Source organism: Cynocephalus volans, chromosome 10 (assembly GCF_027409185.1).
Source record: "Cynocephalus volans isolate mCynVol1 chromosome 10, mCynVol1.pri, whole genome shotgun sequence".
NCBI lineage: Eukaryota > Metazoa > Chordata > Mammalia > Dermoptera > Cynocephalidae > Cynocephalus > Cynocephalus volans.
The window spans coordinates 46,478,080-46,491,901 of record NC_084469.1 but is presented as its reverse complement, the minus strand read 5'-3'; the positions used below and the strand labels follow the sequence as shown (position 1 = coordinate 46,491,901).

The 13,822-nt window shown below is 43.6% G+C and overlaps 1 protein-coding gene across 1 annotated transcript in view; it reads left to right on the top strand.

Annotated features, from left to right (window-relative positions):
- The window catches only part of FBP2 (fructose-bisphosphatase 2), a 42,796-nt gene extending 39,386 nt beyond the window's left edge, over positions 1–3,410 (top strand). Inside the window, exon 7 of the mRNA XM_063110780.1 lies at positions 2,698–3,410. Coding sequence (XP_062966850.1) covers positions 2,698–2,892 — 195 coding nt within the window. The 3' untranslated portion in view covers positions 2,893–3,410. The remainder of the gene's footprint in view (positions 1–2,697) is intronic.
- Positions 3,411–13,822: the final 10,412 nt, after the last annotated feature.

Sequence of the window (13,822 nt, the reverse complement as noted above, 5' to 3'; positions counted from 1 at the left end):
GTTCATCTCACTTCCTGCAGGCTGTGTCTGCCTTCAGCTTCAGCACCGACTGATCTGAAGTCACGGACTCCTTAGAAATCTAGTGAAACTTACCAATCCACTTCCCAGAAAAAATACACATGAACTGCACATTACATTCATGTTCAGAGGGTTCATACATGCCCCAAAGTCCATCCAAGAACCCCCTAGAGAGTTCCCAAACAAGAACTTTTGCTCAAAACTCATTCAATATTTCTGGAAGATCTAGCTGCAATTTTATGACACAAAACCGAAAAATACTTGTCATATCAAGTGGCGATCTTATGATCCCAATCCATCTGCCTTGAATAGAACCTCACATGGAAATGTGTCTGAAGTTTAGACAATCACAGAAATCACAAGGAAGTAGTCAAATCAAGATCTGCCATTTTCTCTGACACACCAACAAGTAGCCATGCATGTGTGTCTCCCAGGGTGGCCACTGAGATTTGAATGACTGGAACACAAGATTCAAGACATGATAAGAAATCTGACATAGCACATGAGACCAGAGAGAAGCTTTGAATACATGGGGTGGTGTAGCAGGCATTTCTCTTTATGTAAGTGTTTAGCTCATGTATATTAACCTCATGAACTAAGGTCACAGATAAGTCTGCACAAGAGCTGCTGAAGAAAAGAAAAGGCTATGGAGTGTTAAGTGAGATCAAGTAGAAGGTGTGGAAATTCTCAAATAGAACCACTCTTGCTGCCTACTAAGTTCTAGTGGGGGAACATTAAGACTTTCATTAATAATTATTACAATAATTGTGAGTCAGAAAATATCCACATGTAATTACATAATCATGTCCTGTAAGCACATGTAATTCCATATACAGATCTGTATTCATTGCACCTTAACCACCACCCATGCTGAGAGTGCCATTGGTTCCCGATCTCTGTGTTTCAGCTCTCATGGTCTCTGTGACCATAGCTGTGTGGGTGTGGTCACAGCATGAAGTCCCAGGCATTTTGGTATTGAGATCAGTTTACTACAACAGGAGCATCTCAAGTCTGAGCAAAAGTAACTTGTCTCCCAGACAAGCACATTGTGTGCCACTGGTGAACTTCTTTTAAGGTATCTAAATCAACAGGCTAATTGGTTACAATCCGAGGCTTCATTGTCCCCCCAAGACTCCCCCGCCCTCCAGACCCCAGGGCAAAGGAAAGGAGGAAGAGAATGCCAAGTTACCAGGGTGAGAATCTCCAGGACCAGACTGTCTGGGCAGCACGGCCTCCAGTGTCCCTCCTGTGGATGGTCAGGGACAAAACTAGCCAACCCAAGTACACCCACTACTCTACGAGCTGGAGGTCTAGGGCAAGGATGTCTTACACTGTTTGACCAAAATGGCAGTAAATGCCCCTTGGAGTCTTAAGCTACTCTCTGATTGCCTGGCTCTCCAACCTAGACCAAAGAAATTTTGTTCTTCTCCTTGAAATAATAATATTAGGAAAAAAAATAACACGTTAGGTCTGTTTATCAAAGTAGTTTTATACTTCAAAATGGATTTGAAGAAAAGAATGAAGAGGAAAAGGCTGCACAGAGCTGGGCCAACGTTTTGTAAGCTGATTACAGAAAATGAATGTTTTTTGGTAAATTACAAATTTTGCACCAATGGGGGGAAAGAAAGAGAAGATATTATGACATGGAGTCCAGACATAGCAGCAGTGCGTCAGCTAGATCATCACCTTGATCTAACGTGATGGGTGTGTGTGTCCAGTGGCAGGGAGTCACAACACAATCACAGAAATAGACCCAAAAGGACATTCAGCCCCACCCATTCAACTCAATTCACTGTGTACTTATGGAACAGTAGGCAGGCACTGCTAGTTCTCATGGTGTCTTTGGGCACTTTAGAGAAGGCCTTCCTTCCTCTGAGCAGGCTGGCCCTAGGTCCTTGTGCAGAGCTTGGCAAGCAGAGTGCAGGCTTTTTTTTAACCCAACGCTGCCCTCAGCTGGGGTCCTTGTGCAAGATAAGCAGTGGCCCTATTGGGAATGGAGATACCACAATGACCAGCCATGATGGACACCGTTCCTCCCCTCCAAGGAGCCAGAAGTTAAACCCACTTTAGTGGGTTGCCTGTTAAGAAAGGGGCAGTACAAGGTGCTTTGGAGTGCAGCAAAAAGATTTAACTTAGTCTAAGGGGCCAAAAAAGACCATTTAAATGCTAGCCAACTATTTAGCCAAATCAGCACTTGAGATGTGGAATTATTCCTCATGATCCCAGCCACTGTGGTTATCCCCAGAAATACAACCTAGCAGTCTCATGGAAACCTTACAATCCCACCCAGACTTGCTTTCTTCTTGGCCTTAGACCTCACCTATAAAAGCTTCTAACTGGGGCTCAGAATTAGTTTACCTCATTGCCGAACCAACGAGAAATGGGCACCCAGACTTCATGTCTCCAAGTCTAGTGGCAGCCTCATCAGCTCAAAGATCACAAGGCAGGTAGATGCATATCTCAGCCTCCTGCCAGAGGTGGCCCCAGAGGCACATGTGCAGAGCACCAGGGAGGCCTGCATCCTCCGTGGGCTCTAACACCCAGGCCGCCCATTCTCTCATGAGGCTAACAAGGCAGATGGAAGCTCGGCCGTTCAGGTTCCTCCTTGAGCTTCAGGGGCATGGCTGGGGATGTTTGTCTACTTGCAAAGCTTACCCACCTGACTCTGTTTCTCCCCAGCTCCGGCTCCTGTACGAGTGCAATCCTATGGCTTTCATCATTGAGCAGGCAGGAGGCTTGGCGACCACAGGCACCCAGCCTGTACTGGACGTGAAGCCTGAGGCTATTCACCAGCGGGTCCCCCTCATTCTGGGGTCCCCGGATGATGTGCAGGAATATCTCCTCTGTGTACAGAAAACCCAGGCAGGCAGGTAGTGAGCGTGACCCCACAAGCTCTCACCTCCTGTCCCTTGTGCTAAGGACCCTAAATGAGTGAGAAGCGGAGGTGGCTGGGAGAGAAGAAGAGGCGAGCGTGCCTTACCGCGCAGAGCAGAGCAGCACACGCTGCTGACAACAGCTTTAGAAGCCAGAGCTGACGTAAAGGGCTAAGTGCTCCATGTAGAGGGCGAAAAATAAAACCCACACGTGAGAAGCACGACTTTGACTTGTCTTCTGTCATGAATAGTGGCAAGTGGGGCTGTAATTCTAAGTCTGTCAACCCAAGTAATCAGCAGCTGTACGCTTGGGGACAAGAGTACATGGATCAGTTAAGAATTCATCTTGGTTGGCTTGAAATTTGAACCTAATGTCATACTGTAGTGACTCCTTCCTCATTATATACATATGTATATATATATTTTAATGGCTGACTTAATTTCTTAGAAGAGTTTTTGTGTCTTCTTTTGGAAAATTTTTGTGTAACAAATCTCATGGCTATTAAATTCTGAAATTTCTGATCGAGACTTTTTTGGGAATCTATAACTTGGATCACCAATAACTGTTTGAATGGAACAGTTGGTCACCTATTTACAAAGCCAGATACTAAATGGAGTCAATATTTAAACATTAATACTTTTCTCAACCCTTTAGCCTTGTATTTTCATTTTTGGGGGAAATGCTGTATTCTACCCTCGGGCATAACCAGAGTGTGCTGGTTAAATTACTCTTCACTTGTCCAAATGACGTCAAGACTGGGGAAGGTGGCACACGCATCTAGAATCTCAGCTTGTTTGAATAAGAGTTGCCATGTCTGTCTGTGGACCTGGAGACCAAGGAAATCCTTCATGAAATATCGACAGATCACATCCAGACCTATTTAAAACAAAGGTGCATCAGGATAAAGTCAGGCCTAACCGAGAAATCCAAGAATGACCCAACATTAGGAAATCTCTACAGCAATTCATCGGAGTAAAGAAAAGGGCGGTGTGTGGAGGTGGGGCAGGAAGAAGCTCGGGGGAGGTGAGGCTCTGCTTTCCCACTTGAGCTTTGGACAGGGTGGTTCACAGCGAAAGCACATTTCAGCGTGGATATTAAATATCCAGAGTCCAAGGAGGCCTACCAAGGTTTGTACGCTGAAGACTATTCAAATGACTTTGTTCATATTAACTTTTTTTTCTTCTTGAAGGGAGAAGGATGTACTAGGCAGTTTTCATCCTCTTAATTTTTGATATTAACATTCAATTATGTGCTTCTTGAATATGTCCATTGGACATGTCTGCAAAAGTTCTTGTTGTATATTGGTAAGAAAAGATAGATAAAATTTTACCCTGGGTATGGCGGCCAGTCCCCAAGCTGACCCCCAGTGACCCCTGTGCCCTGGTATTCACATTCCTATATAGTCCCCTCTCACACTGGGTGAGGATTGGTTAATTTGACCATTAGAATATGGCAGAAGTGATAAGTCACTTCTGAAATTAGGTGATAAAAGACACCGAGACTTCCATCTTGGTCACTCATGGTCTCATTTGCTCCCTTGGATTACCCTTTCTGGGGGAAGCCAGCTGCCCTGGCCCGAGGAGAGGCCCACATGTGAGGAACTGGGGCCTCCAGCCAACAGCCAGTGAGAGATTGAAGTCACCAGCTGACAGCCCAGTGAAAGCTGGGAAGCGAATCCTGCCATCCCAGTGAACCCTTTAGATGACCATAACCCCAGCTGGTCTGAGGAATGCAGCCTCGTGAGAGAGACCCTGAGCCAAAACCACCCAACTGCAGTGCTTCTGAATTCCTTACCCACAGACTGGGACCATAAACATTTTACGTGTACTCTAAATTTGGGGGTAATTTGTTATACAGCAATAGGTAACTAATACACTTCTGTAGTTCTACTAGCAATATTATCTAAATACGAATAAAAATTTGTATTAGTAATATGCTTCTTAAAAGGCACAAACACTGACAAGTCTTAACATTATAAATTCTTTGCATTTTAGAACTGGCTTTAGCCTGCATTTTGCGATCCCCTCCAATACTGAAGAGTGACCCAAAGCATTAAAGCCAATCTTTGTCCCTGCCCCACTGAATCTGACTTCAACGGACTCCTCTGGTCCAGCCTTTTCTGAGACAACTTCTTCATTCTTTCTGCTTACATGAGCCATTCTGTTCTTTGAACTCCCATAGTTGTCATTACATTATCCAGCTTTGTCACATGCCAACTCATCAACAGCAGTTAAAAGCACAGGCATGGGTATTGAGCCAGCACCTGCCATTCACTAGTGCTGGACCTTGAACGAGTTGCTTGATTTCTCTGTGACTTGGTTTTGTTACTAAAATGGGTATAATAATATGAGGGTACTTCAAAAAGTTTGTGGAAAAATAGAATGAAAAGATAGTACTAACCTTTCCGTACACTTTTTGGAGATCCCTCTTATATCTCAGGATTTTTGTGAAAACTAAATGAGCTAATATGTATAAACCACTTAGTGCAGGAACTGGATACAAAATGACAGGGCTCAATTAATAGTGAATATTTTTATTGTGTCAACTTTTAAGTACATTAAACACTTCTGGGGAGGAGGGTGTCTGCCCAGTTCTCATTTCTCTTTCCTGAAAACTTCTACTCCTGTCCCAAGTGGAGTCTCCAGAAGCCATGGGACTCTGCCCCTTGGCTATTAGACTGAGGGTGGCCTCCTGCCCCAAGCTGGACCCATTGGATGGGTGCTCTCTTCTGGGAATATTCAGATTGATGGTCAGTATTAGCTGGTTCCTCAGACTCAGGAGATGTAATGTGGGGAGCCCTAGGCCAGTCATGTTTGGCTCTGTGTCCGCCAGTGAAAACTGAACTGCAGAGAAAGAAAGGGTAGAAAGAAGAAGAAAGAGACAGAGAGAGAGGGAAGCAACAATGAGAGAGTAGGTTTGGGGTTCCTGAGATACCCTAACATCTTTCCACCTATTGGGAAGAGGTTCCCTTTTTGCTTAAGCTAGTTTGAACTGGCTTTTGTTTCTGGTGTAAGAGAACAGGAATCCATGGAGTCAAGCAGAAAGCAACTTCTTTTCACTGTCCCACCCCCAAGTCAGGACAGTCCTTTTCCTTTGATCCTCGCATGAAACCTCAGGCACATACAAATACTCTGTGTTTGCGTAAAAGGAAAAAACCTCCCATCTCTTTTAAACCCAAAGGCAATCTCCAGTTCAAAATTTAACATGTCCCCATAACCCCAGTCTAATGCTAAGAAGAACATCAGACCACTCAGATTGGGGACATGCAGTAGGGTACCTGGCCATTATGCCAGGAGACCATCAAGGTCCTGAAAAGTAAGAATAAGAAACTGTCACAGACCAGAGGAGACTGGGAAGATTTGACCACAAACTGCCATGTAGTTCCCTGGATTGAATGCTAGAACTGAAGGGGGATATTATCGGAAAAACCGATGACATCCGAATAAAGCCCAGAGCTATTAATAATAGGCCAATGTCAGTTTCTTGGTTTTGACAAATGTACCAGGGTAACCTAAGACGTTACATGTGGGAGAAGCTGGGAGAAGGGCGTGTGGATATGGCAACTCTCTGTCCAATCTTTACAACTTTTCCATAATCTAAATTTTTTTCACCGTTAAGTTTATTTAAAATAACTAAAACGTCTAGCCCAATTTAACCATCACACACCAAACTTTATTTGTGGTTGAGGCTCCTTCCCACCCACAGCTCCGAATTGCTTCAGGCCATGCAGAGGAGTGGGGGGACATCAAGATGAACTTGCCACTTCTCAGCCTAGTGACATTCCTCCTCCCCCCTCTCCTTGAAGCAGCTTTGGGCCCCTGGGTTGGAGCTGGGAAGGGAAGGAGAGACAGGAAAGGTCTCTTTGTCTGGCACTAACATAGTCCTGCTTGGTTCCCCCTGGGTGTGGCATATTCCTCAACCTGAGGTCCTTGTGATCCTGGAAGTTTCCCTCAATGGGAACATCCAGGTGTAGAAGCCTCAAAGTGGGCAACACCACTTTGCAGGACCATCACCCTGCCCCCACGTGTGCACACGGGCATTGGCATGTGCAAGCAAATACACACACACTCCTCCAGGTCAGGTGGCACACCTCCAGTCAGTGGTGTCAAGGTCCCCATTTCCTGTCCAGAAGTGCTTTGGGGTGGGAGACTCTTTTCAAAGTCATCTATTATTTTGTATTCAGCCCTCAGTGCATCCGCAGAAACTGAGGAGTTGACTGCTGCAGCCTCGACCACTTGCAATCCAAAGAGCCTTGACTACAACTCCGAAGGGACCACACACGTTCTCCACCATCTGTGCCTCTGACTACAGCCAAGCCCAGAGAGCATGTGGCAAAGGCCTTGCCCAGGCATTCGATCCCTACCCATAGGAGGAAATGAAACGGAACAGCTGTTGAACCCAGATCCTATTCAGTGGTCAAAGGTGCTCAAGGAGAAGCCGTCAAACCTATTAATTGATGTCACTCCTACTGTGCTGTGCAAGTACATCATCCTTCTGGAAGTCCGTCCTTTGTAGAGCCACGATGACAGATAGAATATGTTAAGCATTGTGCTAAGTAGGTTTCATAGATTTTTCTCATTGAATGCTTACAGAAACCCTTTGAGTTAGAAGCCTGCACTACTCCCACCTTCCAGCCGAGGAGAAGGGAGTGCAGAGAACGAAGATGTGCTGAGGCTTCCCAAGCTGGCAGCCAGGATTTGAGAGGAGGCAGTGTGACCTCACAGGCCACACCCCTGGCCTCTACACTCTCATTTTTCTTTTCCACAAGTATTTTCATGGTTCTTTTCCTGCACACAAAGATACCTCTCACTTTTGCAGTGAGAACAGCCACTATGAACACGTCGCTCTTCTGTCAAGCATCTGCTCCTTTTTGAGTACAGCCCACATTCTAGAAGGATTACTCTATTTACCTTCCCTGTGCTGTGGCTCATTTCTCCTCCCCAGCCCCACTGGGGCACCTGTTCCCTGGACCCCCTGCCTCCTGGACACTCAGTTACTGCCTTAATTGAGCAGAAAGGCTCTAAACAAGGTGACAGCCCTTAGGTCAGCAACTAGAATGGGCAGAGCAGATGGCCAAGCTTTTGTGCCCTTTCTTCTAGACCTGTGCTGTCCAGTATGGCAGGCACTAGCCTTATGTGGCTTTTTAAATTTGAATTTTAATTAATTAAAATGATGAAAGATTTAAATTTCGGTTCCTCAGTCAGATTAGCCACATTTCAAGGCTGCCGAGGCGGCAGCGGGCGAGATCGAGGAAGGCAACAAACCAGAGGCAGAGAGTGAGCACCTGACCTGGCACAACCCTGTGAGTGACCCCTGCCCCAGCTCTGTTCAGGGGGCTGATGCCCACCTGGCTCCCGCCTGCATCACTGGTTCACTCATCACCCCGGGGCTGCCTCCATTTTCCCAGGTGCTGGCAGCTCCGCCCGTTTCGGCCGTCACTGAGCCTTCCCACTTGCTTGGCCCGGCGCAGGGCTTTCTGGAGCCTGCAGGCCGGCCTCCCCTCCAACTCCCTCCGCCGTTCTCTGGCGGGTTGGTGGCATGGGGCATCCCCAGCCAGTGTCGGGAGGGCAAGGAAGTACGGGCGGGCCGACTATCACTCCACCACACCCTGGACTCCCGGCCCCCAGTAAACTTCCTGTTACTGGGAGGCAGATACCATCTATGCGGCCACCAGTTCAGAAAAAAGCCTAACCAATTTCTGGTTGGGAATAGTGTGGTAGGAGAGTTCCCAGGTCTCCTTGAACCTGCTGGAGAGCTGGCTGCAGGTGGGCGCTAGACTCGGTCTATGCCAGGGGGACACAAAGGTGAACAAGACCCGAGAAAGATCTACACAGTGCTACAAAGGCACCCAGAGCGACCGGTCATCTGTGCCTACCAGAAACCTGGTAGACTTCCTGGGCGAGGCGGTGCCGAGCAGGGTCTTGAAGGCCCAGCTGATAGACGAGGGGTGCAGAAGACACACCCCAGCCCAGCACAGTGCGCACAGAGTGGGGAGACGTGCGGCCAGGGAGGCGGAGACTCGACAGAAACCACACACCCTGTGGGGTCGCCACTGCACGATCCAACAGCCTGGGCCAGAGCACACAGAACAGGGAGAAGTCCTGCACAGGAAGTGAAAGCTCAACAGAGATCACACACCCTGTGGTACGTGACCCACCAGCCCAGCAGAGTCCAAGCTGACCAGAAAGGTGGCTCCCTGGAGAAGCCCAAGACCCGAGGCAACCACACACACAAGGCACTAGAGGCCAACTGAGCAGTCACGGAGGGAGCCATACGAAATTGGCAACCACAGCAACATCCTAGTTAGTCATTAGTCTCAAACCGGTGGACTGTGAAACCCCCTGCCACAATGAATAAACACCAAAAAAAGATACCAGAAATACAAAAAATCAAGAAAGTACGCCACCAAAAGTTAATAAATCTCAAACTCTAGACCCTATAGAACAAGAAGCCCTTGAAATGACTGACAAGGAATTTCGAGTGATAATTCTAAGAAAACTGAATGAGATACAAGAAAACTCAGCTAGACATCATGATGAAATGAGGAAAAGTATACAGGATCTGAAAGAGGAAATGTACAAGGAAATCAATGTCCTGAAAAAAAATGTAGCATAACTTGCTGAACTGAAGAAGTTATTCAGTGAAATAAAAAACACAACGGAGAGTTTAACCAGCAGGCTTGTCAAAGTTGAAGAGAGACCCTCTGAACTTGAAGATGGGCTGTTTGAAATAACACAAGCAGACAAAAAGAAAGAAAAAAGAATCAAGGACACTGAAGAAAATCTGAGAGAGATATCAGACAACCTTAAGCGCTCAAATATCCGAGTCATGGGTATTCCAGAAGGGGAGGAAAATGGAGATTCCATTGAAAACATATTCAACAAAATAGTGGCAGAAAACTTCCCAGGTATAGGAAAAATCACAGATCTTCAGATCCAGGAAGCTCAACGATCTCCAAACGTATTCAACCCAAAAAGGCCTTCTCCAAGATATGTCATAGTCAAATTGGCAAAACTCAGAGACAAAGAGAGAATCTTAAAAGCTGCAAGAGAGAAGCGTCAAATCACCTATAAGGGAGCCCCAATCAGGCTAACATCAGACTTCTCATCACAAACCCTAAAAGCTAGAAAGGAATGGGATGTTATTTTCAAAATACTAAAAGACAAAGATTGCCAGCCAAGAATACTCTACCCTGCAAGGCTATCCTTCCCAAATGAAGGGCAAATAGTATATTTCTCAGACAAACAAAAACTGCGGGAGTTCACTACCACACGACCACCCTTACAAGAAATCCTCAAGGGAGTACTGGGATTGGTTCCTGAAAAATAACTACCACTGCCATAAAAACCCAAGAAAAATCAATACCCACTAGTATAATGAAAATGGCATTCATGAAGAGAAAACAAGCAAACAAAAACGCTATCTACAACCTAAGGAACCAACAAACACAGAAACCAAACAGTAAATCAGAAAGCAAGGAACAAAAGACACCTAAGACAACCAAACAACCAATAAAATGCTAGGAATAAATCAACACCTTTCAATAGCAACTCTTAATGTAAAAGGCTTAAATTCCCCAATCAAAAGACACAGACTGGCTGACTGGATCAAAAAGGAGGACCCAACTATATGCTGCCTTCAAGAGACCCACCTCACCCATAAAGATTCACACAGACTAAGAGTGAAAGGATGGAAAGAGATTTACCATGCAAACAGAAAAGAAAAACGAGCTGGAGTAGCTATTCTTATATCTGACAAAATAGACTTTAAAATAAAACCCATAAAAAGAGACAATGAGGGACACTACTTAATGATAAAAGGACTGATCCATCAAGAAGACATAACAATCATAAATATATACGCACCCAATGTTGGAGCAGCCAGAATTATAAAACAAACTCTATTAGACCTAAACAAGGAAATAGACACTAATACCATAATAGCAGGGGACCTGAACACCCCACTGTCAATATTAGACAGATCATCTAGGCAAAGAATCAGTAGAGAAACACAAGATCTAAACAAGACTCTAGACCAATTGGAATTGGCAGATATCTACAGAACATTCCACCCAACAACCTCAGAATATTCATTCTTCTCATCAGCACATGGATCATTCTCCAGGACAGATCACATATTAGGTCAAAAATCAAGTCTCAATAAATTCAAAAAAATTGGAATTATCCCATGTATCTTCTCAGACCACAATGGATTAAAACTAGAAATTAATAACAAACAAAACTCTGGAAACTATACAAACACATGGAAATTAAACAGCGTTCTACTTAATGACATATGGGTCCAAGAAGAACTCAAGCAGGAAATCAAAAAATTTATTGAAACCAATGAAAACAATGATACATCATACCAAAACCTGTGGGATACTGCAAAAGCAGTATTGAGGGGGAAATTTATTGCATTAAACGCTCACTTCAGAAGAATGGAAAGATGGCAAGTGAACAACCTAACACTTCACCTTAAAGAACTAGAAAAACAAGAACAATCCAAACCTAAAGTTAGCAGACGGAAAGAAATCATTAAGATCAGAGCAGAACTGAATGAAATTGAAAACCAAAAAACAATTCAAAAGATCAATGAATCAAAAAGTTGGTTTTTTGAAAAGATAAATAAAATTGACAAACCATTAGCATGGCAAACAAAAAAAAGAAGAGAGAAGACTCAAATAACAAAAATTAGAAATGAAAAAGGCGATATTACAACTGATTCATCTGAAATACAAGGAATCATTCGAGACTACTATAAACAACTATACGCCAACAAATTTGAAAATCTGGAGGAAATGGATAAATTTTTGGACACACACAAGCTCCCAAAACTGAACCATGAGGACGTAGAAAATTTGAACAGACCAATAACAATAAAGGAGATTGAAGCTGTTATCAGAAGGCTCCCAACAAAGAAAAGCCCAGGACCAGATGGATTCACAGCAGAATTTTACCAAACATTCAAAGAGGAATTGACACCGATTCTTTACAAACTATTCCAAAAGATTGAAACGGACGCAAATCTCCCAAACTCATTCTATGAAGCAAACATCATCCTGATACCAAAACCAGGTAAAGATATAACCAAAAAAGAAAACTACAGGCCGATATCCTTGATGAATATAGATGCAAAAATCCTCACTAAAATACTAGCAAACAGAATACAGCAACACATATGTAAAATTATTCATCATGATCAAGGGGATTCATCCCAGGGATGCAAGGTTGGTTCAACATACGCAAATCAATAAATGTGATACACCATATTAATAAACTCAAACACAAGGACCATATGATCATGTCTATAGATGCTGAAAAAGCATTTGATAAAGTTCAGCACTCATTCATGACAAAGTCCCTCTATAAGTTAAGTATAGAGGGAAAGTATCTCAACATTATTAAAGCCATATATGCCAAACCCACTGCCAATATCATCCTGAATAGGGAAAAGCTGAAATCTTTTCCTTTAAGAACAGGAACTGGACAAGGATGCCCACTCTCACCACTCCTATTCAACATAGTGTTGGAAGTACTAGCCAGAGCAATCAGAGAAGAGAAGGAAATAAAGGGCATCCAGATTGGAAAAGATGAAGTCAAACTGTCCCTGTTTGCAGATGACATGATCCTATATATCGAACAGCCTAAAACCTCTACAAAAAAACTGTTGGAATTGATAAATGATTTCAGCACAGTAGCAGGATACAAAATCAACACACAAAAATCAGTAGCATTTCTTTTCTCCAATAGTGAACATGCAGAATGAGAAATCAAGAAAGCCTGCCCATTTACAATAGCCACCAAAAAAATAAAATACTTAGGAATCGAGTTAACCAAGGAGGTGAAAAATCTCTATAATGAGAACTACAAACCACTGCTGAGAGAAATTAGAGAGGATACAAGAAGATGGAAAGATATCCCATGCTCTTGGATTGGAAGAATCAACATAGTGAAAATGTACATACTACCCAAAGTGATATACAAATTCAATGCAATCCCCATCAGAATTCCAAAGACATTTTTCTCAGAAATGGAAAAAACTATCCAGACATTTATATGGAACAATAAAAGACCACGCATAGCCAAAGCAATGCTGAGCAAAAAAAATAAAGCTGGAGGCATAACACTACCTGACTTTAAGCTATACTACAAAGCTATAATAACCAAAACAGTATGGTACTGGCATAAAAACAGACACACTGACCAATGGAATAGAATAGAGAATCCAGAAATCAACCCACACACTTACTTCCATCTGATCTTTGACAAAGGCACCAAGCCTATTCACTGGGGAAGGGACTGCCTCTTCAGCAAATGGTGCTGGGATAACTGGATATCCAAATGCAGGAGAATGAAACTAGATCCATACCTCTCACCGTATACTAAAGTCAACTCAAAATGGATTAAGGATTTAAATATACACCCTGAAACAATAAAACTTCTTAAAGAAAACATAGGAGAAACACTTCAGGAAATAGGACTGGGCACAGACTTCATGAATACGACCCCAAAAGCACGGGCAACCAAAGGAAAAATAAACAAATGGGATTATATCAAACTAAAAAGCTTCTGCACAGCAAAAGAAACAATTAACAGAGTTAAAAGACAACCAACAGAGTGGGAGAAAATATTTGCAAAATATACATCTGACAAAGGATTAATATCCAGAATATATAAGGAACTCAAACAACTTTACAAGAAGAAAACAAGCAACCCAATTAAAAAATGGGCAAAAGAGCTAAGTAGGCATTTCTCTAAGGAAGATATACAAATGGCCAACAGACATATGAAAAAATGCTCAACATCACTCAGCATCTGGGAAATGCAAATCAAAACCACACTGAGATACCATCTCACCCCAGTTAGGATGGCTAAAATCCAAAAGACTCTGAACGATAAATGCTGGCGAGGTTGCGGAGAAAAAGGAA